The 24,741-nt window shown below is 42.3% G+C and overlaps 1 protein-coding gene across 6 annotated transcripts in view; it reads right to left on the reverse strand.

The window, feature by feature from the left end:
* The window catches only part of NCOA6 (nuclear receptor coactivator 6), a 44,268-nt gene that overhangs the window by 16,126 nt on the left and 3,401 nt on the right, over nucleotides 1–24,741 (reverse strand). For 4 of the 6 annotated variants that reach the window (XM_077187472.1, XM_077187470.1, XM_077187471.1 and 1 more), the window contains exons 2-10: nucleotides 21,338–21,440; nucleotides 15,709–15,861; nucleotides 15,331–15,605; nucleotides 12,349–12,504; nucleotides 11,661–11,783; nucleotides 10,120–10,248; nucleotides 8,489–9,304; nucleotides 5,628–5,774; nucleotides 3,597–4,716 (exon numbers count right to left, since the gene is read on the reverse strand). In XM_077187472.1, the coding sequence (XP_077043587.1) occupies nucleotides 3,597–4,716; nucleotides 5,628–5,774; nucleotides 8,489–9,304; nucleotides 10,120–10,248; nucleotides 11,661–11,783; nucleotides 12,349–12,504; nucleotides 15,331–15,565 (2,726 nt within the window). In that variant the 5' untranslated portion in view covers nucleotides 15,566–15,605; nucleotides 15,709–15,861; nucleotides 21,338–21,440. The remainder of the gene's footprint in view (nucleotides 1–3,596; nucleotides 4,717–5,627; nucleotides 5,775–8,488; nucleotides 9,305–10,119; nucleotides 10,249–11,660; nucleotides 11,784–12,348; nucleotides 12,505–15,330; nucleotides 15,606–15,708; nucleotides 15,862–21,337; nucleotides 21,441–24,741) is intronic. The other 2 variants (XM_077187474.1, XM_054644323.2) reach the window with 2 other exon arrangements.

The raw sequence follows: 24,741 nt of genomic DNA on the forward strand, positions 1-24,741 counted from the left end.
TTTCTTTACAATGGTGGGAAATTAAAAATGCTACAGTTAAAGTTCAGCTCAAAGCTGACACACAGCATCACTGCATAGAAAGGTTTAACCCAGAAAACAAAACTGGTGTACAGTGGATCCTTAGCAAACACCTCCTGCCAGATGGATCTGTGCAAATCTGGCAGAACAGACCCGAGCTTGGTTTGCCAGCAAAGAGCAGCTATGGTAAGAAAGTCTGCTTCTGTCATTGCTGGAAAATTTAAACATCAACTGAATCTCAAATGAGGCTGAAATTCATTGAGCATGTGTAGCAACAACCACTCATGAAAAATAACCAGAGTATGAATAGCAAGATGTTTGTGTGAGGGACAAAATATTCCATATTTATTCTTCTTTTCTATAGCTTTAGATGTGAAAAATATGTAAGAGTAACTGCACACCTGGTACAGTCTGGATTGTCATCAGCAGCACCTCTGCTCTACCAGCTGCACTCTGAAGTGCAACCTTCAGATACAAATCCCTCATCAGAGTAGAGAGAGAGCTCCAGAAAAACCCAAACCAACCAAACCAAAGGTGGCAGCTGGGTCATAAGGAGAGCAAGGCTAAAATGCCAGGTGTGGCAGCCCCAGGCCTGTCCAGGAGCTCTGGGGGTAGAGAGGCTCCTCCCCTGCTGCTGAGCGAGGGCATTTCCCAGCTCTGCCAGGGCCTGGAACCCCCAGGGCTGCAGTGAAACCTCTGAGTCTGGCTGGAAAAGCCCCTTTGTCCTGCAGTGCTGTCACCACCTGCACTGGACACTGCAACCTGAATGGCAGCACTGGCAGTGACCTCCCACAGTGAATTATTTCTGTTCCAGCAGTGCACAGGATGCTCATGGTCTGTGCACAGGGGAACATGAAACAACTGCTTGTTTGTGCATGGATTTAATAGAATTAGCCAACCTGTTTTATCCACATTCCCATTGCATCTAGCATCTTGTTCCTCAGTTTACATCCCATTACCCACAGTCTCCAGGTTCAGCACACAGATGCAAACACTTTTAAACAACCAAAATGTCCTGGGTTTCATTCCAATGCAAAGTTCCTCAATTAAGCAAACCCTTGAAACTATTTCAGACTCAGCTGAATAAACTCTTTCAATAGCTCACTTACCCTATTTACATTCCAACATGACTGCAATCCATATTCCCAATTGTACTTTTGTTACTATGTTATTATTTATCAAAATTATTTCTTTTTAGTGTCTTTATCAAATTAGCTGCATTTCCACACAAGGTTTGCTGCTCTGAATTGTAAAATTTCTGAGGAAGAATGACAGAGAGGAAGCTGAGATGAAAAGCATCCTATTTGCTTCTGATGCAAGAGAAAGTGATCCAAATCGGATTTCATTCCTGCCAATTCCAAGGCAGGAAAATGCTGAGCTTGCCCAACAATGTGAGGGAAGCTGAGAGTGAGGGAGGCAGGAAGGTGTTACAGCCAGCTTTCACTGCACTCTCCCTCTTTTTACTGGAGAATAAACTCAGGAACTTTTGAAAGAACAGCTCCCTTCTTAATGCTTCTGCAAGGACTGAGTATTGATTTAGTCCACGCAGAACCAAAACGCTCATCCATATCAGAACAACATTCTGGTTCCTTTGTTAACTGAAAATCTGATTCAAAACCTTATTTAGGAGCTGGAATTGAGTTGTCATAGCCCATTAGAAAAGCTGTAATTGAGACTTCCACTGTGAAAACTTTAATAAGGAAATAGTCTTGTGAGGCTTTGCAAGCTCAGAGGAAGAGCTTTATAGACACTTTTATTCATATTCCCAGGCCATACTGAGGCTGGGTGCTCATCAGTAAGACCAATGAAAACAAAATCATAAGAAGAGTTTAATTATTAATAAATTTTTTTTCAGAAGGTGGTGCCAACTCATCTGCTCCCTCTGAATGCTCTGTCACTTCCACAGCAAGGCACTTGCTACAGCAGTGGTTACCAGTGTTTTATTGGAATCTGTTTGGACTGGAGGAAGTGGTGTCTGTGTCAGGTTTCTAAGTCACCCCAAAAGCTGCAGACTGGCCACACACTTGGTGCTGGCCAAGTTACTTTATCCAGGTTTCCACATCTGGCCACAGATTGTGTCCTCCTCCAGCTGTAATCTGAGGTCACTCAGTAGCAGTGAGGACCTGACAAGCCATGCCATGACTGTACACAACTATACAGGAGAGCCTTGAAAAGCTTTGTTCCAAGGCCTATTAAATTAGCATGCTTTGCTTTACCTTACAGCATTTCTGCATTTTATTTTTGTACTAGTTAAGCCAACTAATGATTGTCACAAAAGATCACTTGCTATAGATGATGTGAGTTTTTCGGTCCACAATTAAAATGTCCATGAGATTATTAATTCCACCTTTACAAAGGGATCTTGACACTGCAGAAAATGCAGACTGGGGCGACACACTGAATAACCAAGGGAAAAGTTAAAATATTGAACATTTTGCTTAGTACTTCATGCCAGCTTCTCTTTGCACTGAACTGAACACGTGTCCCTAGGAAAGGCAGCATAAACTTCAGGTTAAAAACATGATTCTTCAAAGGGGCCCGACTGGTGGAACCAGAGCCACACCAGGATCTTCACGTGCTATTGCCATCTTTTTGTTTGGTTCTAAGAATTTAATTTTGATATTTGAATATTTCTGTGTTATAATTTTCTATGCAATTTTTTTTCATTTTTCCCTGGTTGAAAATAATCCCCCCAAGTAGCATCAGGTAGGTTCCTGTTAATGCCCCATGGGCTCATCTGCAGCATCAGGATAATTAAATAAAGCATATCTGCCTTCACCATTTGAGCTGAATAATGGCACAGCAGCAGCAGCTACCACCCTGTGCTGGGTGATAGTGAACTGTCAATGGCAAATGCTCACAGGACAGATGGCCAAGAAAGAACATGCTGGCCAAAGAAGGAAGAGATTCTGCAGTCTTGTATTTTCACTAAAAAGACACATTCATTCATCATCTTTGAATCTTTCCCACTGGCCTCCTCCCTCTCAAGAGCTGTAGGGTTTTTTTTTTTCTTTCCTAATCTCTGCTAGGCCAGGAAGACCAGCACTGCCTGGATTTGTTAACCTCATACCCAGAAAGTACCGCATTCTTTCCTCTAAACTCTAGCTGCAGCTTCAGCTAAGAGAGAAGTCCAGCTCAATTCCAGGCAGAAATGTGTCAGGATATGCACATGATTCAGGAAACAACCCCCCAAAATCTGTCCTGTACATGTTTTATAAAGGCTTCTAGTTCTTCTGAACATACTTCCCACCCTTTGATCGTGCCTGTCAAGACTGCTTAAAAAAAGGCAGCCTCCTCTTCCAAGGACTGTGGCACCATGGGCCACATGCTAAACTTCCTTCACCCAGTAAAGGTAAGGACAGTGCTGGTAGAATTGGGTTTATATCTGAGTTTGGATATTTGCATGTTATTTTTAATCTTGAACAAACATTCCAATGACCGACTCTTGAGAGAAACTGCTACAACATGAATAAAATACAAGTCCTTTCTCACCCATTACTTGCTGATAAAATATTGACAAGATGCCTGTGGGAGTTTCTTCATGCCCCTTATAAAAAACACTGTAATATTAAACCTACGTTGTTTGTTCTAGCTGTTGATTATTTTTCTTCTTCCTTGGAGGCTTCTTCTTCTTTGGCTTGTTGGCATTCTGGTTATTCTGTTTGTTGTTCACACCAAAGTGCCCTGCTGAGATATCGCTCTGGAGCAGGTTAACCAAGAGCGGGCTTGTGAGCGTCACATCTTTATTGACAGGAAACACAGGGTTCTGCCCACAGGAAACCTGATTCCCATTGGGAGTTCCACTAAACCCTGTGTTGAAAGGCAGCCCATGGCCAGAGAAATGACTCCCTGAAGCATTGCTGTTTCCTTGCATTCCTTGCATATGAGAAGGCACCATGTTTGGCTGCTGCACAGGAACCTCAGGTAACATCTGTGTCAAGTTTCCATCGTTGTTTGTTGTGGTCGCAGTATCCCCAAGTTGCTGAGAGATGTGAGGACCGGGTCCAGTGGGCCTTAAAACTTGCCCTTGAATTCCCATCACCTGAGAAGGATTCCCATTCACAGGGCCCTGCTGTGCCATCATCTGCCCAGTGAACTGCACCATGTTTCCTTGCATGTTTGGGGTTGGTCCTCTCATCAGTTGAGCTGGCCCCGACATAACGTTGGACTGGTTTTGAGTACTAAAAGGCTGTTTATTCCCTTGCATCTGAGTGGTCATCATCTGCTCCATCATTGAGTTTTGCTGTAGCAAGACCTGGCCCTGAGGTCCCATCATCTGATTGTGTGTGGACATCATCTGCTGTCCCTGCTGGGGAATCATCTGTTTGGGTGGGGTCATCCTCTGGGGAGAGGGACCAAGATTTTGGTTTTGGGGCGTCACCATCATTTGGCCTTGTGGCATGAGCTGAGTTCGAGACAGTATCATCTGGTTTTGAGGGTTCAGCGATCCCTGAGCCTGAATGTTCACCATCTGTCCTTGAGAGGACACAATTTGCTGATGCATCCCCATAAGCTGGGACTGTGGTCCTTGCTGAGGCTGTCCCTGCATATTGCCCATGTTAACTTGTGGCACCCCACTAGCACCAGCCTGCTGGTTGTTCATATTTCCATGAAGTCCCATTAGATTGGTCTGCATCATATTTGGTGGGCCATGTGCTGCTTGCATCTGAGTTTGAGGAGGTCCAGATCCTTGGCCACCTTAAGAAAATAAAAAGAAAATACCACTAAGAAACTAATTGGAGTGGTGCAAGAGTTTTCACACATTTAAATGTCTAGCACTCCAACATTGCTTTCCTCCCTTTACCAATAAACTGGCATATTTCATATATTTGCAGTCCTGGGATGCAAAGTTTGATGCTATAGATCCATGTTAGTTGTCAAAACAGAACATCATACATTTCAAAATAAACACTTGGACTGTACTTCTCCTGTATCCCACTGCACAGGACAGAACAGAAACTTAATTTCAGTTGTTATCTGCACCTAAGTTTGAAAATCTTCCACAATGTCACCTAACTCAGCAGAGTACTTCATAACCAAAATGAGCTTCAAAGCCTGAGGATGCTTTATAATGGGTTAAAGAATAAATGCACACAGAGTACTGATGAAATGACATCATCAGGGTATCCATAATCCAGCCAAAAGACTAATAATTGAGTTGTGAAATGGAGGGAGACATCTGCGCATTAAAGATTTCATTTTCACACTTTAAGAAGTCGTCAGAAATTTTTGAAGGAAGTAATAAATAATCTTTTCAAAGCAGAACAAGATTATATTGCTATTCTGCTTCTAATTACACTCTTTTTTTCTGGACAAGAAGTTCCTTTTGTGTTGTTACATTTATTACCCCTTGCCTCCAAATTTCAGTGCTACCTTCCATCCAATTTCTCAACAGCTGCTTCTGAAGCCCAGACCCACAATCCACATCAATAATAGTTAGATTTTGAGAAACATGAGCAGCCTTATGCTTTTCTTTTTCCTATCCAGCACTACACCCAGAGTGCTGCTGCTGGAGTTTCACGGTTTGGGACCGTGTGACACAGGAAAAGGCATCACGTGTTACAAAGGGAGAGTGGCAAAGGCTGAGGAGGGCCCCCCTGCAGTCAGACCTGAGTGCTGCACGCTCTGGCCGGCTGGCAGCTGCGGTGCTCCGCTGTTCCCTGGCGTTCCTGGAGCTGTGGAGGGCACCTGGCCCTGCAGGAAGTTCTGGTTAGCCTGGCCTGCAGGGAACCCCGGGGGCAGCCGCTTGGGCATTCCTGAACACGAGAATTTCCTGGTTAGTTAGTATGGGAAATGGGAAGGGAAAAAATAGACAAAATCTATAATTGGAATTGGAGAATACCTTTGAGTCTGTGCTGTCATATGACAGGTTCAGGCAGAAATTGTTTTTTGCCAATATACAAAATCCACTGAAGACATTTATAGTTCTTACCTGTGCAACAATTCTGTCTAATAAATTACTATGACTAATTTCAAACTATTATTAAAGTACAAAACTTACTACCCAGAGAAGGTGAAAAGTGCACATTTGACCTTATAGAAACTAGAATTAAAGTAATGTGGTTTGTTGCTTTCTGCTCTACTGCATCTCTTAGCACACCCTTAACTTATTCAATGTACACACAGAGAAATGACTGGTATTCTTGTTAGTGATGTGCTCCTCTCACCAACTCTGACACACCAGGCACACACTCCTTCTCAGTGCTGCTGTGTGCACACACTCAAAGGGTCTTTCCACCCCAGAGTGGGCTGAGGAACCCCACAGTTCAGTAGGTCCAGACCTGCTGCTCATTCGGGTAACTCTGCTATCCCTGCTGCAAGAGCAAGGAATTCTTTGAGGCCCTCATGCGGCACAACAGCCACACTCTGGTAATGCCAACATCACTGCTGCCCTGGGACACACACAGAGGCAAAGCTCCCCTCTACCTGCCAGCGTGAGCAGCAGTGTGGATGGCTTTAAGTGAACCCACTTTATAACTCACTGTCCACACAATGCCTCAGACTTTGAAGCAACCCTGCCCACTGCCCCCTTTATTTTCCTGACCCAGTGCCAGAATGTGACTTCAATTCCTTCTGCAGTTACAGCTTTCTTGCAAACCTAATTTTACTGCTTGTGCTAATTATCTGGTCTTAGCTTGTAGTTAATATTTCAAGGTAATCAAGTCTATAGGCCAAACACCAAATATATCTGCAAATACAGAGTTATTGAAGCATCACATCACTGGACTCCAGCTTTAGTTCTGCTAAACTTTTGGGAACGTGTTTCATGTAAGAATGCTTGAACTGAGAAAAAAAATAAAGTGTTAGCTTGGCCTATTCCAAATCTGATATAAATTCCAATTTGCTAAATTGGCTGTGTGAAATGCAAAGTGTTTGAATGCATTCATTTCCACCAAACCTCTAAATGTAAGGTGGCTTAAAAATGGAAAGATCTATAATGACAAATTAACATATAAATTGCAACAAAGAATGAGTGTGCAGAGAAGTCAGGCAAAAATCTCAGCAGTGGGAGCAACACAGCTTTGCTGAAACCAAGGAATTCTGTCTTTTAAAATCACCTGAGGATACAGCTCACAGCAGAATTGTTGATTTAGCAATAAGGTCTAAAATAAGACCAAATAACATATTTTGATAGTTTATTTCTGGTGTGACTCTTAACTCAGAAAAATTGAGGTTTGTTTGTAGTAGATTTAGTTAGGAAGCAGAACATGGAGATTATACTGGCTAAAGGTCCTGGCTAAGATTTCTGATGGGGACATATGGCTGGTGAGGCAAGACTGTAGGGAAATGTGACTGTAATAAATGAATAACTGCTTCCAGATGGAGACAAAATAAGATACACCAAGTGTAGGGCACTGGCAGATCCCAAGAGAACCTTGAAACACAGAAAATTCATTTGAATTCAAACAAGACCCATGGTACAAATGTTGAAAACAAGAAGCTTGTCCAGATCAGTAGACAAGCTTGTCCAGATCAGTAGACCAAGAAACAGGAATTCCTTTCAGTGTTTGGACAGATTTTGAATGTACAACATGAGAATGCAAGACACTAGAATGTACTTATGTGTGTGTAGGTGGACAAAGAATATGGGCCATAAGCACACAAAGAAATTATTTCAAAGGTTTAAGCAAGAACTGATGTATGGGACATGAGAACAGCCATCCAAGAGGAAGATGAACAAATGAGTGAGCAAAGAGAAGCATGGAAAATCTGCATGGAAATACAAAGGGCTCAAGAGAAAAAAAACAACCAAGGACACAAAAGAGATCCTGGAACTGACAAAAGAAATGCCCTCATTGTTAGAGAAGAACTCTAGGAGTAGTAAGGAAAAGAAGTGAGTGCATTGGTTCAAAGAGAAAACTAAAGACAACACAGCCAAATGAGAAACTAAAACATCCCTTAATGTCTTAATTTTAGGATAGGGAGTACAACAGCATGGCAACAATAGCTTTTTCCTCTTCAGATAGGAAGAAACTGGTGATAAAGACAGGGTGAAGAAGAAGCATCCACAGCTTAGAAAGGAAGATGCAAAACAATGCTTCACTTCTGTAATAGAAAATGTAAATCATGACAGAGGAAGGTGAAGAGAGAAGTGTTTTCATTACACTCTTGCAAAAAATCCTCCCCTTTCCCCCTAAAAAAGAACAACCTCAAACCTAAACAAAATCCCCACACCACCTCTGAACACTCTAAGCTTGCTTCAAGGCAACAGAAGAGCTGTCAACAGGACAACTGGCAGTAATAAGTGCAGTGCACACAGCAACTCCTCCCTGACCCTTTGGGCATCTCTGTGACACTGCAGGACAGAGACAGAGTGATGTGGATGCTCCTTCACCAGTACCCACCTCACACTCCACCTATTTGTTGATTCTGTCTCATAAAGGATCTTTTCAGAACTAACAGCAATATTAGTTCTAGACTTTATGTTTCTTTTCCTTTTAAAATAAATGAAGGTCTCAGTGCTTCTTACCTCCTAAACCAGGGTGTAAACCTTGTGGACCTTGGTTTTGCTGCTGCATCACCATGAAGTTGGGGGGTACATTCCCCTGCTGCACCATAGGATTACGACTGGGAGAGCTGACAGGCTGCTGGAAGCCCTGGGGAAGAGTGCTGCCCTGGGCAGGCCTTGGTCCCAGCTGCTGCTGTGTCTGGTTGACGGTGGGAGATGAGGCAGGAGAGCCCTGCTGGAAGGAGGAGGGAGAAGAAGCAGGAGACTTATTGGTCAGGTGGGGCTGTTGTAGTGGGGTAGGAACCCGTGAGGGCCCTCCCTGAAGGCTTTTCATTTGAGGAGCAGTAAACTGGCCAGGATTGCTCATCTGGGGAAAGTTTGAATGAGCCTGAGAAGCTTGCTGGCTTCCAAAAGGATATGGAGGTGGAGGATGAGTAGGAGTTTGTACTGTTGCTAGAGATGGTCTTGCTTGAAGCTGCTGCTGCATTTGTCCAGGCAGCGGGGCCTTTTTCCAGCCCTGGTTCACTGTCAATGTACCCAGTGCTCCCTGGGTTGGAGGAGGCTGGAGTGCTCCAGAAGGAAGCTGGTTCCAGCCAGGGGGAACTGGAACCTGTGCTGGTGAAGTGAATGAAGGTCGAATACCCTGCGGTGGCTGCTGATGTGGCTGGGGAGGCCGATTCTGCAACTGCTGCTGCTGCTGGAGCTGCTGAAAGTTGGCTGAGTTCATCTGCCTGTTTACAGGAACTGACTGCATTGAATGGAGCTGAGGAGCTAAAGATCCAGATGGATGATTTTGTTGCTGCATATTTAGCCCAGATAAAAGTGGGTCCATTGCATCTAATAAAATAGCAAAGAAAAATAATTTTTAAAAAACCCTACTGTAGACAAAACCCATCCCAAAACAACAAAGGCTAAATTGCTTGCTTGCATTTTCTTACTCTGCATTAAAAATTCGTATTCCAGAGAAGCCAGGTCTTATCAATTTATATCCTCTAAAATAAAGCACAACAGCCCCACAATGCTACAGACTGATGTAAGCCTTCTACACACTCAGAACTGCAGAATCACAAGTATCTCAGCTGGAAGGACCATTGAGTCCAAATCCCTGCTCCTGGCAGGATCACCTAAAACTAAACCACAGGACAAAGAGCAACATTCAGACACTCCCTGAACTCTGTCAGGCTGACATGACTGCTTCCCTGGGGAACCTGTGAAGAATAACCCCCAAACATTCACACCCACCAGATCCCCAGTCCTTAACTTACCAGTCTATCTACCCTTCCTGAAAAGAAGGGAAAGAAGAGCACCAGAAATATTCCTGCCTCATTGAACTAATCCTTCTCTTACCTTCAAGCTAAACATAAAGATCAGTCATGACAGTTCAAGTGCAAAAATACAATTGCCATTGCTCAACATACTTGAACAAAACACCAAGCAAGCTGGTGACTTATTAGGCACCCAAATTATTTGAAAAAATTTAACAGATTAAGGGGGTAGGGGGGTTTTCACAAAAAGAATAGCTCCCAGAAAGGCAGGGAAAATGCTCCAGAACAATTATGGAGTACTCTCATGAGTACACACTCAAGCCTGTGTGCTGAAGATTCAAAGTTTAAGAACTTTTTCAGATCAGTATTATGACTAAATTTTACCACCTGGCTGTGAGGAAGGCCGAGGTGTTCGTGGCTGCAGCTCAGCACTAGCACCACTTGCCACCATAGAGGAGGGCACATTTCCACCCTGGGACATCATGACAGCTGCAGCATTGCTCATTCTTATTAAACCTTAAAAAATAAAAATAGAAATCATCAAGTCTTGCAGTTACATAGAGAAGAATTTTACATTTTTTTCTTTTAACAAGAAAAAAAAAAAAAATTGTCAGTAAAACAATTCTTTAGACTTCAAGAATTGTTTGTCCAAAATAACCTGAGGAAACACCTCTCTGTCTGAAAGCTCAGATTCCCTGGTATCAAACAAACAAGTTCAGGTCATGCTGTAGGTCTTTAACAGCAAATTTTTAAAAAGAGTACAAATGAAAACACTACTGACTCTTGAATTAATGTGAGCCTGACCTGCCACTGAAAGCGCCAAGTGGCAAGATTGTATCAAAGCTGTACATGTAACTCAGGTTTTTGCAACATCTGAAACTAGAAAGTAACTGAGGTGTTGCAAGAGGAAAAAAAATTTCAATGTTTCACTTCCACAGACTGTAATTTTCTAAAATGATTGCTACTGTTGCCCTGTTGGTTCTGTTGCTGTTTTGTTGTTGACCTGCAGACAGGAAATGAAGGCACTGATGCTGACATTGGAGAATAGAGCCCTTCTTCAAAATGCTTTAGTCTTTGTTAAGGACAAAAATTTCACTACTGTTTAATTAGCTTTCTACAAAGCTGAAATGTTCTTTCCATTCATTCTCCTCAACGGCCACAAATGCATCTTAGATAAACTGACCAAAAATGCTCCTGGTTTAATTGCTTTAAATTCCATTTACTAAAATATTAGTTATTTAATGCTGCCTTATGATTCAGCTATTTTAATAAATTAGATAGTAGCTTTCTTTGTAAAAACTCTTTGTCAAATTTGAGTTTTGTAGTTAAAAATTCCTTATGAGTATACAATACTCTAAAATACAGTTAAAAAACTACACATTTCCACAGAAATCCCATCTTTATGATCAGATCTCAAAAGTTTATCAGAAAATAAGAAGAGAGTAACAATTACAGTGTCCCATCCTTCCCATAATTCTAATGGATTTAATCTAAGTCAGTTTATTGTACACTGAATCAAGACTTTTGCACATTTCCATAAAGGGAACCAAGCGGAACACTCTGAAAATTTGTGCATATTTCAAAGTGAATTCACTACACTCAACTCATCTGCTTCAACAGACTGTATGTAAAAACCCCAACCAAACCAACTACCCAACAAAACCCCAACCCACCACACCTTCACAATACCTGAAAACAAACCAATGGGCCCTGCCAAAACCACCCCAGTGTTCGTGGGACACAATGCACCCAACAATAAATTTACATAACACAGGACACGGTTTGATAGCATGGAACAAGACCAGACATTAATTTAAATGGCAGTTAGAATTCTGCAAACAAGAGTTGCTGTAACCAGTGGAGCTCCATGAGCCCAGCAGTAAATGTGGAGTGTCTGAAGCAGCAGGAGAAGGCCTGGGGGGATTTACCTTGCCCCCCCTGCATGGGGAATCCCGTGTCCATGCGCATGGCGGTGCTCGCTCCCAGGGGCCCGTTGATCCGCACATCCTGGCTCCTGCTCTGGCCTAAAGCCAAGTTGATGGCACCTTCCCCTAAAGCAAGGCACAGCTTGGGTGAACAGGAGAAACAGAAAAGCAGAGCAGACTTTTGCAAAAGGACATTTAAGAGATGCCAAGGAAGGAAGAACAGGCTTCACCTCCAGGGAATGCTTTAGAAGGACACTTGCACATCACTGCACTCCTCTGGATTTCAGTTTTAAGAAGAACAAATGTCATGACAAGCATTGCCTGCCCTTGATTCCATCCTGAGGGTGCTCCTGGACAACTGTCCAGAATGGACATAGTAACTGTGAAAGCCACTGAAAATTTGTCCTAAAGAAAGCCTCATATGAAACAACAGGGAAAGAAGATCAGCCAACCCTTTCCCAGTCAACCCACAGACAACATTTTTCAGGAGGGTTCCTGGTGCCCAGAGCATTTCCAGCTTTCATTTTTATTATTAGTAAATGTTATTCTTGAAAGAATTAAAATCCTGAGCTATCTTTTTCACTAAAGCCAAAGTAGTAATTACAAGTTTTGCAGCGCTAACCAAATACACAAAATTGCTTTTTGAGTCTAGTTAAATCTGAGCTTTGGAAGCAGATGAGGTGTGAAATACCTTCAATCTGAATGGAGAGAATGCCCAGGTCTCGGAGCTGCTGGTTGTTGTTCTGAGCCAGGATTCGCAGGCGCTCGGCCGCTTCCCGGGGGATGTTGAAGGTGACACGGACGCTGTTCCAGGGCTCTATCTTCTGCACTTTCAACTTGTTGGATTCTTAGAAGAAAAACAACCAAAGTCAGTGCAAAGGCAGTTTATAAGCACATCTGATGAAACAACTTGGTTAAAAGGTTGAAGAAAATGAAGCCCTATTTGGCTTTGAAAATTGTCAGTGCTCAGTTGCAGGTAGAGGAGATTTTTCCCCACACAGGTGTACAGCAACCAATGCTGCCAAACCACATCAGGGATTTTCCAAAAAATTAGCAGGAAAAAAATGACAACCAATGCAACAGACAACAGAATCACTTGATAGTATTACTTAAAAACGGAAATATTCTGTGGATAAACTACTTTGGAAAGATAAGAAAATATCTAACAAAACAGATTTCATACAATTATAGGTATTAGGTTTGGGCTGGAAGGGACCTTAAAGCCCATCTCATCCCACCCCCTGCCATGGGCAGGAACACCTTCCACTATCCCAGGGTGCTCCAGCCCCACTCAGCCTGGCCTTGGGCACTGCCAGGGATGGGACAGCCACAGCTGCTCTGGGCAGCCTCTACTATGGCCTGCCCACCCTCACAGGGAACAATTTCCTCCTAATATCCCATCTAAAATCTACACTCCTTCATCTTAAAGCCATTCCCCCTTGTCCTGGCACTCCACCCTTTGCCCCCAGTCCCTCTCCAGCTCTCCTGGAGCCCCTTTGGGCACTGAAAGGGGCTCCAAGGTCTCCCTGGAGCTCCCTCTTCTCCAGGTGAGCACCCCCATTTCTCCCAGCCTGTCCCAGAGCAGAGGGGCTCCAGCCCTGGGTTACAGTACAGTGAACTGTACAGGTCTGGTTTGGGAACCAGATGAATGGGGGGAAAAAGTGACTACAGGAATGAAATGCTTGAAATATTTGCGACCAGTGCCAACAGACTCCTAGCAATTTTCATTGATTTCTACCTTCTTAGTTAGTTTTCTGGGTAAGCATTTCAAATCCACTGCCAAAAAGCATCTCAAAGTCATGCAAGATATTCACTTGCAGGTTTTCTGAACACCTGTTCTACAAATGAGCGTTTCTACATAGATCAGTGGTTTTCACAGTAACTGCAGAAAGGTTGGGCAGTTATGTTGGATACATTATCCAAAGTGATCCCTACCTAAATGATTGCTACAAAATGCAGTTAAGGATAATTTTAAAAATACTCCCAATATAGCTTTATAAGTTTCCAGTTTCTATCTTTCTGTAAAGAAAGTTCCTCTCAAAACAGAAAGCACTGACCCAAATTTTCATCAGCCAGCTCCTCCACTGTAACCTCAGATTTACTAAACATTTGCTAACTTTTGAGGTCTGAAAAACATGTTAGTTAAGAATGCCAACACTCACTCCTATTTAGGAAGCTCTTGTTCACCACTAGTTCACCAAGCCCCTTGTGCTGCTACAGTAATGGAATTATTAAATTCATCCTCATTCCATCTATAAACCTGGTTTTGGCTGGAAACATGGCAGGAGGAGTTTTAAAATCTCCTTTTGTTTTAAAATCCCCTTTTGAACAATCCTGTATTTTCTGCTATTAATGTGCTAATATTTTACATAGAAAAATTGTATCATCAGTTTCAGTATTTCTATTTATTTCTACCCAAGTTTCTCATTTTTCAAGCACTGCATCTGCCAAGATAACCCCATGCTATTTACTAACTCTGATCTCAGGATATCCTATTTTGCTCTGAAACAGTTTAAATAACTTCACACATGGATAATTTTCAAATTAACTGGACATTGATTTTAAAAATTTGCTTTCTCAGCTGAGGTCTGAATGTTTATTAATCCTGGCATTAATATTTATGACAGACTCAGCATGCAGATGCCTCTATATAACAAAGATGACTATGTGCAGTCATAGACTGAATTTATTTTATATCAAAAATGACACAATTGATCTGTAATATTACAAACATCCCTTCACACCAGAAATGGTCTGTTAGTTTACATCTCCTTCCAACTGTTTGTAAGACACAGCTCAAAACTGGTATTTCTTAACAGTATTTTTGTCTTATCCCAGCTTTTTTATCTCTCTGAGCAACAGCAAGAACCCAACAAACTGATGCCAGCTGACTAGATGGACAAAGTTGAAAGAAAGGAATGAAGTGACAAAGAAATTCAGTTTGGTTATTGAGAAGTAATGTGTTATTTTCCTGAAAAGGTGTTTGACGCTGTTGAAGAAAACAATCAAGGCTACCTAACTGAGCAGCCATCAGTAATCAGCACAGGACCTTTTGCAACATGCTCAGACAGGGGACAAATGTCTTTTTCCAGATCTAAACATGCTGGTAAAAGATGTCCCCAAAAGCCTGTTATCACTGACTTGCCATGGAGCTGTTCCCAGAGCTGGTTGAGCATTCAGGGGTATATCAGGGCACTACCAATTCCCCAACACAAATCAATCAATCAGTCAGGTAGGGTAGGTCAGAAAAGGGCAGTAATGTCATAGGTACTGGAAAGTGAACCCATTCTCAGATGAACTGTAATTGTTTAAATTGGACAGTTTGGATAGTAAAACATCTCCTGTGTGAACAAGCCTGGTTTCACTTATTTATAACACAGCCATGTGTAATAGAGGGACATGAAAGAGAATAAAACCAGGTGAAATGTGGAAACAGAAGAAAAATTAATGAACTTGCCAAATACATCAGTTTTAAGCAACAAAACAACTGCAGGCACTTGTAGTCTGCATTTCTGAGAAGAACAGCTTGCAAATTCACTAAGAATAGCTCCAAGGAATTATCATTACAAACTAAGTTGCTCAAACCCAATACAATCTATTTTTTGTGCAAGTACCCTGACTACCTAAATAAGCATTTTAAGGACAGCTGGAAAGCGACAAGAAGGCACATTACCCATGTGTAAAAGGCCAGGCACATTCTCCAGTATGGTATCCAGCTTCTGCTCAAAGTCTCTGTCACTTATATTTCCTTTAAAAGCCACAAAGATTGTGGAATCCCCAGGACCAGCCTCCTGTTTCAGTTCATCTTCCTCCAGTCCTGAATCAAAATCCACCTCTAAGTCTTCCATAGCTGAGGAGTACAAGGAGGCATATGTATCTTTTAAGTTAGGCAGATCATCCAAAACCATTGTTTCCAACAATGGGAGCCTGTCAGACGTCAAGGTGATGCTTGGAAGGGAAAAAGAGAATTATAATACATATAATAATCATTGGGTAAGGACATTAACAGCTGCTTTCAATAGCACATTTGGTCATTGACAGAAAAACCTACCTGGTGACCCAGTATTGGGCTCTGTGAATCCAACTGTGTGAGGCTGAAAATGGGGGCCATGGCAGTGCCCAAGCTGTTCCTCCACTAGGACAAACAGAAGGGGGTTCCTGGCAGAATCGTGCTGCACGTGGCTTGAGAAGTATTCCAGTTGATCTAAAAGACAGACACATAGAAAGGAAGGTAGAGGTTAAAAAAGTCAGAGGAAAATGAATTTTATTAATTTCTGTATCACACAGGGGACAAGCAAGCACCTGGTACTAATGCTGCAGTGCCTGACTGTCAGGAGACTAAAACTCACAGCAACAGCTGAATTACAGAATGATAGGAAGAGCCACCAAATTTAATTTTAGAGACTGCAGATGCAATAGGTCCAAAGCAATAGGAAAGCCACAGTATGTTTTTACCAGGAGAAATGTAGCATTTGAAAAATATTTTACTCACATCCAGCTAAATCTCAGGCATATTGTGCCTACTTTCCTAAAGTTTGTATAGATTTAGGTGTTTTCAGCTTCTTGCACGTAACAACCTGAAATCTGCTCCCCCTGTCACAACCCACAACTCCCACCATGCCCCCAGATCACACTCAGAATAAGAATGAATTCAGGAAGTCAAGTCCCACACCTGATGGGTCTTGCTTAATGAAATATCTGAACTTTGCAATAAACTTTGACATTATGACATTAAACTAATCTAAGTTACAGAAGTACAATCTGTGATAAAAGTGTCCTTTCCAGGTGACACATCTGCTCTAACACTCAGCACTTTGCAAATTCTGCTAAAAGATTCAAACCACCTGTAGAAACAACCAAAAAAGGGACCTGTTCCTGACCACCACAGTCAAAATCAAACCCGTTCACCAGCCAGTACTGCCAAGATCTGATAACTCCAAAGCTGTGGGTATTTGGCACAACCCAGCCAGAAGGTTTAGCTCAGGACAACATAGCCTTGAACAGGACACAGATTGGGGTTTGGGCAGAGGTTCAAGTTCCCAACACAAAACCACAACTTTGAGATGAAACGTGAGCTGCAGATCCTGGCCAGGAAACAGCCTTTTCTAATTAAAAAAATCTAACAATGTTAGAAAAGCCCAGATTCAGCTCTGCACTGTTTGCACACTCACACAAGGCTGCTGAAGGGACAATATTCCAAAGGAAAAATCAAGGGCTTGAAGTCACAAATTCCCATTGCTTTTGGTCAGATCTCTACACATACACTCACTACATTTACAGAATACTGTGATTTTTTTCTCCCTTGCAACTCTACCCCACACCAGGCAATCCAACAGCACTAAGGAAAACTCCCCTATTTACATGGAGTTTCTCTTTCATTCTGCAGCAGCAGGATGCAGATTAACCAAGCAAATTTTGTCTCACAAGCTCTTCTGCAGTCCTGCATCAGAAAATAAGGTCAATGTTTCACAGGTACTGACCTATTTTCATAGTGCTTTCATATACTCATTATTGCCATGGAAACTTTAAAGATGGGCAATAGAGAAATAAATTTTAAAAATTCATTACCAGGTGAACACAGAGACAATTAAATCTTTTTTCTTTCCCTTCTTGCTTGGCTTTGTGTCTAAATTACAGCTCTGAGTGTTGGCACCTCCATTAAGGCAAACTCTTCAGTTTCATGTCAGGTGCCCAGATAATGAGAATCACAAGTAATAGGAGTCTGTAAAAAAATGTTTGAACTGATTTTCACACAATTTCTTGGACAAGTAACTTCCTTACCCGAGCTGGCTTTACACTAACCAGGAGGACAGTCCTTCTCCTTCTGCATTCCTACATCTTTTATTCCACATCCACTGACTCCAGGGAGAGAGGAGCTGAGGGTCCTACACAAATGGCCTTTTTAATGGCCAAACACAGCCATTCTGTGCAAGGACTGAGGCAAGCACCCTTGAAATATAAGCACTATATTTTGAGGAAAATTACATAGAATGTTATTTGTCAGAAAATCATGAGTAAATTTTTTAGGGAGAGGAATTTCAGCTCAAAATACAGGCTCCTACATGTTGAAAAGGTACAACTGTTTGGAGGTGATGGGATGTTGCACCTGCAGCGAGAAACATAAGTATCCCTGACAATCCCTAACACCAAAAAAATAAGAATTTATCTACAAGAACACAAACATCTCAGATCTTTTTTTAATAGAGGTGTCTGAAGCCTCCATCTTCCCTGTGAAAGAGCAGAAGATCCCCAGATTGCTTAAATCTGGTTTTTAAACAATTCATAAAAATGCTGCAACTTAGACCAAATTTCATCAACCTCATCTGAATGTGCTAAAATCTGACAGGATTTGTTGAAGTTATTGCCCTTTGTAAACACTATAATAATTCTTCCTCCCAAGAGCCTCTTTTGCACACGTTAGTGGGTCAGTTGTTTTATCCATAGGTGAGAGTGCCTGGGAGCTCCTGGCTCCAGCAGCCCAGGCTGTGCCCTGCATGCACCCTTTGGACACTCGGCTCTTTGTGGGCCGAGCTCTTCTGTCCCCATACAACAGTGCAGGTGAATTTTGACCATTTATCTGTTATTTGGCTGTTTTGAATACTGAATATTCAAAATATTTGAATATTTGAATATACTGAATATTTAGCTGTTTTGTACTGAATAAGTACAGTCTAATTAGAGTTTTCTAAATCCCAAAGGACCCCAGGCCTTGTTTCACCTGACTCAGAGAACCACAGGACCGCAGGGATATTGTGAGGGAAGGAAACAAACCAAGACCAAGGTTTAAATTTTACCTCCCAGATGAGCACATATAGATAGCTACAGCTCCCTTTGCATTTTTTCTTCACATTATGCTCCTCAAGGATCTCTGCTACATTCATCTGCACCCTTTCCCTCCAAAACACGTGAACTTTTGTCTGTTCCTATGCTCAGGTATCATTTATCTCACGTATGACATGAGAAAGTGACGATTTGCAAAATTTTCCTTTTCAGGCAGTGCACAGCACACCATCCATATCAGAGCAAATGAATCCCAGCTGCACAGCATCCTAACAACTTCTGTAATCTCATGGTTCTAGGGTTGGCTTCCATAAATCCTGAGCAAGCACTTGATCATAATTAGCAGGTACCTTCCCTCAACACTCTTCCACACAAACACAAGAAGCCCTCAGCACAAGCACACACAGGTAAAACATTGCTCATTCAACAATCCCTTAAACCAGAACTCCCAGCAGGGTATGGAAGGTCTCTGACAAGTAAGAACCACACCTGAACAGATCTGCACAACCACAGCACACTTCAGGAACCTGAGCACCCATGCTCACTTGGGAGCATAAGAAGGTCTCTGACCATCATCCTTCCTTCAAAAAGCACACATGGCCTCCTTCCCGCCCCTGCTCCTTTAGAGTTTCCAAATTAGTATTTCCCATTATACAATTGTTTCTGGAAAGTCAGAGCAAGTCTATTGCTACCACATGGAACCATTTACCCTCACACCTTGCCTGGAACTGGCTACAGCAACAAAACCATTGCTATGCCTCTTTATTATAAAGTTGGTCTTATTCAGTACAGTCTAATGATTAAAAATATCGAACTGAAGTAAGAGAGGTGGGTCCTGTGGTTCTCTGAGTCAGGTGAAACAAGGCCTGTGGTCCTTTGGGATTTAGAAAACTCTAATTAGACTGTACTTATTCAGTACAGCCAAATAACAGATAAATGGTCAAAATGCACCTGCATTGTTGTATGGGGCCAGGGGGTAGAAGAGCTCGGCCCACAAAGAGCAGAGTGTCCAAAGGGTGCATGCAGGGCACAGCCTGGGCTGCTGGAGCCAGGAGCTCCCAGGCACACTCAGCTTATGGACAAAAGAGCTGACCCACTAACGTGTGCAAAAGAGGCTCCTCAGGATAGAGGATGCTGCAGTTGAGACCTGGGCTGCTGGACAGCTGGGTCACACACACACCTGGGGAGCCCCAAGGCATTTTACTGTGCCCTGTGCTGTCCCCAGCAGCCTGACAGGCAGCCTGCACAACAAACCCAGCACCACGTGGCTGGGCAAGCCTTGGAAAATCCCATCCAGAGCCCAGGACAGATGGGATTAGAGCAAAATCTGAAACAGCCAGCTGTCACTAGGCAGGAAGCAGCTGAACATGGGAAAGCTGGCAAGGCTCTGGAGTACCTGGAAGTGCTGGTCTCTGGTCTCTGGAGTGAAAAAAACAACACAAAGGAAGAAAAAAACCCAAATGGTACCTTGGTATTTTTGCCCCAAGGTTCACTCAACTGATCCAAATTTATGTCAGTTAGTCTCTTAAACAAACCTTGAAATCTCTTGTCCTGTTTTCCCTTATCTACTGCACTACACAGAGCACACAGTCAAAGCAAGGCTTTGTCTGGCCACCTGTTACAGGTTTTCTGCCACAGTCTATTGATTGCCAAGCTTTTCGATGTATTCAAAATAAACACTTTCACAACTGATGTCACATCAGAACCTGCACTCTTGCAAAACAAATAAAAATACTAAAACCATGCTCTACATCTCAACAAGTACTCCTCCACATTACACAAAAGATTGGGAAGGATGAGAACAGAAGGAAGGATGGAATGATGCCCTTCACTAGCAGATGGCACAAGCTGGCACTAAGCAGGGTCCTCATCTTCACACTGACCATTATTTAAAGCTGCAACATGGAAGGGAAAGACATGATGGTACAGCCAAACCCCTTGGGGAAACCAGAATTGAGAGTGAGGAGGAAAAGTCTGGGATAGCAGTAGCAATGTAATTTCTAAAGGATTCATGTTGCATTTGCTGTCACTTAAAAATGGTTTTCAAGTGACTTAATAGAAAAAAAAAAATCAGGAATAAAGGATGTCTTGGAAAATACACTTTAATGTTTTCTGATTCCTTTGTTCTAGGTGTCAGTGAGAAAAACATATAGAGATTTTCATGATGGGACAGAAGAGGCTCAGCATTGCCAGAACAGTACTGAGAGGATGGCTTTCTTTTAGCCTGTGCACTGGCACAGTCACAGAGGCTGTGTTTAAAGTGTAACACCCATAAACCCCTGAAACACTGATCACAGCACTGTCTCTCCTGGAGATTTGGTAACAGTGTATTATCCTCCTACAACTGTTTCCTTTATTGCCCAGCATAGCACCTGCCCCTCTTAGAGCTTGTTGAACCTGAGCAATGAATAAAGCTAGACACCCATATCCATCCTATGATACAAAGATTAAAATAATATGGCTTTGGGGGGAAAAAAAAAACCAAACAAAAACCCACAGAACAAAAAACCTCACAAAACTTTTAAACAAATTCTAGGCAAGTGTATATAACAATATAACACAAGGAGAATAAATAAGGCTAAGAATCATGGTTATAATATGAAAGAATACCTAAAAATAAACATGCACTAAAATTTCCTCTAAAACAACTTAGCCAGGGTTCCAGTAATTTTGAACTTCAAACATTGATGTTAGATGAATGACACAACTAAAGCATCTCAACTGTTCTCCTTGGGAGGAGCAGCCACAAACCTGGTGGCAAATACCCCTAACCCTATGGCCAAGTGGGAAGTCAGCTCTGGAGCCAGCCCAGCTCTGCAAACACAGCAGTGAGGAGAGGCAGGGGGAGAATTTATAAAAACAACAGATATTCAGATGCATCATATGTTTATTTTACCTACCAAAACAAATTTCACAACTTCAGTATTGTGGGGTGTGCAACAGGACTTCAGGTAATTCCAGACTGGCAAACATGGTTAAACAGAAAGTCCCAAATATGGAATCCTGAAAGAAAACCATCACATTTCATCAGACAGTGATGTGAAATAACAGAAATACTGAACACACTGGTGAATAGCTCCATTTTTAATATGCAGTTTTACAGCAAGTCAAACGCTCGCTCAGCAATGTAAAAAGCACATATTACTATATTCAGATTTGAACAGCAAAGCCTGAGGAGCTTGAAAAATCAACCTTTCATTACAGGCAGAAAATGGAATACTTCCTTTAGCTGGAAATGACATTCTATTCTTCCAAACAGGGCAAGTTCTATCTAGAATAATGTATTTATTTAAATCTTAGGACAAGCTCATCTTGATCAAACTAATCTTCAGAACAGAGACACCAGCACAGCCAGGGTGCCCCTCTGCTCATCCTGAGCAGGCGCCTAAACCAGCTCAGGTTCAGCTCATTCCAGAAGCACCTCAGACACTGCTGCTGCAGGTGGCCAGCATGGAGAGGTGAGTCCATCCCTAGGCCCTGCTCCTGGGCTCACCAAGCTGCACTCCAGCTCCTGGGATCATAAAAACACAGCAGTAAAGCTAAATGGCTTTGGGACAACAAAACACCGCCCCTCGAATCAACGGCGTTTATAGGCACAGCCCAGGGTGCCTCTCAAGGAGATTTTCTGCTTATGTGCTTGCCTGCTCATCAGTGGGGAAGGGGATCACCCACAAACAGGGGCAGCAGAAAATGGAAAAATACTCAGAAAGAAAAAGCAGAGATTTGTTTTCTTCTATCTAGACAACAAAGCAAAATTGCTTTAAAAGCATTTTTGTGCTGTAGCCTGTGCACTTTGCACCAACCCAGCACCTCAGAGAGGAGGAAAGAGGTTTTACATTAAATCACATCATAGAGGCTTTGCAGCACTTTTAACGGTCATCTAACACTTTTCAACCTGTCATATCTTCTTGTATTTCTAAGTAATTGTAACTCAGGAAGTGTAGCACCAAGTCAAATGCCTGATGGATAAACCACAAGCAGTGACCAGTTTCCAGCCACATGCACCTGCCCAAATACCATGACCAGACACCAAGCTGAGGAGCAAAATCAAAATTTGAAATAGGAAAATTTAGTATTGTTGTATAAGCCAAAACTAAAAAAGGTTTTCACATTCTACAGCAGATACTGCACTAGTTCTACCTTTTCACCCTTTTCACAAAAGGATGTTCCACAGCCTAAACAAACTGGCTGGTTAACTCCAAGCCAGGCCAAGACTTCACAGGAAAGGCTGGGCCATGGAAAAGCTGTTTTTATGAAGTCTCCAAGGTGCAGCAGCCAGTCCCCATGCTGAAGACCTGTGCCTTAGCCCAGCAGGGTGAGGGTGATTTTGGCTAAAGCGTGGGGAAGTGGAGGGAAGAAAAAAATCTTCTCAACTCCTTGGTGCAAGGAACCAAAGGGATTTTGTTCCTTCATTTCTCCCTTCTGAGTGTCCCTCACCACGACACCCAGCTGCTCCAAAGAAGGACTGGGAAAGACAGGCTGCCCTAGCAAGATCCAGTGAGACACTGAGGATGGTCAGCATGGGCTATGGGAAGAAGAAAAAATAACTGCTGCTGTGTCCATTCCCATTGTGCACACGGGATTAAATTTGGTTAAGGAAAAGAAGTAATCAACATTGGTTCATTAACTCCAACTTTCACTACAGTAAATTATCTGACAGACCTGGATACTGAGCACACATCTTAACAGTCCCCAAGGAATCACAGAAAGAGCCTTGTGAAGTGTTCCAGCTACAGAAGAGTTTTGTTTAGAGTTTATGCTTTCCCAAACACAAAGAAAATAAACCAAGCACGTCTCCAGCAAGGCAGGCTTCGTTCACTCACACTGCCACAGAACTGGTCACTGCTCCTCACACTGGTCTGCTGCACTCCCACAGCCCTCAAACTAAAACACTGAAACCCAAATGTTTCTGACAAAGAGAAAATTACAGCTTGTTATAACACACATAAGTCTTTGCAGTGATATCCTGATGTAGTCTGACAGCAGGTTTAATGAAACATCAGTTTGTTAAAGGTTCAAGAAGTTTGCTGAAAGCCCACAACTCATGCCAAGCTGCAATGGACACGCCTCAGCTGAGCCATTCAGTTTTATTCCAACAGAATTTGACTGCTGAGGTACTCAGGACTGCTCTAAAAAGCAGAATGATAACTTTAGAATAAGCAGCTAAGTTAGCCATGTAGAAATTACCCCTTTCAGCAGCTGAGATACAAACCAAGGCAGCTACCAGGCACAAGGGAAATCGGAATCAGCAATTTTCTTGGGAGCTGCAGTCCACCCAGCACAATATTTGGTCAATCAATTCCCATTAGCTGAGTTACTAATTTCCCATGGTAAGGATATTTTCATTTGGAAGAAGCACACTGTGAATACTGACAGAGCTTTGCAGTACATAACTTTCCACAAGAATCCACCAACACAATCAGCAAACAAAATGAGATGCTATTTAAAATCAGGAGCATCTTGACTGTATTTGTTCTTGCCTTCAAAAGTTATGAAAAATGCCTTTTTAAGTAGCAATCTGTGTTCTGTGCTACAACAAGCTTTTTATTTAAACCAGAATTTAACCACTACCAGATCTTTCTGGGCTGACACACCCCACAGGTGCTCCTTTATCACCAAATTCTCACACCAATATATTGGTGTTCCTAAACACCAATATAACCAGCCCAGAAATCCATGTGATCATCAGCACTGAAATAAGGTTTGACTGAAAACTGGACCTTCTGCAATATTATTCCTTCTTACATCTAATAAACATCCAGGAAATCTCAAGGAAGCTTTTCAAATTCTGAAATTATGTAAAGAACGGAAAAAGAATTGAAGCTAAAACAAACAGCTTAGAAGTAATTATTTGATAGGAGACACTCAATATCAAGGAGTCTCTTTTCCCTGACCAAAAAATCTTCATATAACAGAAGTAGGTACACCTTTGGTTAAAATCAAGATTATTCTGATTATTTCCTGACTGCATAAAAACTTGCAGCTTATTTTGCGCTGCTCTGGACTTTTAGAAAAATAGAATTTCAAGTGTTATTTGTTGTCACTACTGCCATTAAGAACCACACAAACAGCTTAGGACTTTCTGGTAAAATGTGGATGCAACAGAATTGGAGAGCAATGCATTCTTGTAGGGATGAGAAGGGCTCTCCCAAAAAACTCTTCAAAGAAACATTTTGCCATGCATGGCAAGGGGTAGGAATGAGGCAGTCTTCAAGGTCTCCCCCAGCCCAAACCATTCTGGGATTCTGTAAATGCAGACCAGAGGCTTAACTCAGTCTCTGTGAGCACCACACAGAAACCACAA

This window comes from Agelaius phoeniceus, chromosome 17, assembly GCF_051311805.1.
Source record: "Agelaius phoeniceus isolate bAgePho1 chromosome 17, bAgePho1.hap1, whole genome shotgun sequence".
NCBI classification, from domain to species: domain Eukaryota; kingdom Metazoa; phylum Chordata; class Aves; order Passeriformes; family Icteridae; genus Agelaius; species Agelaius phoeniceus.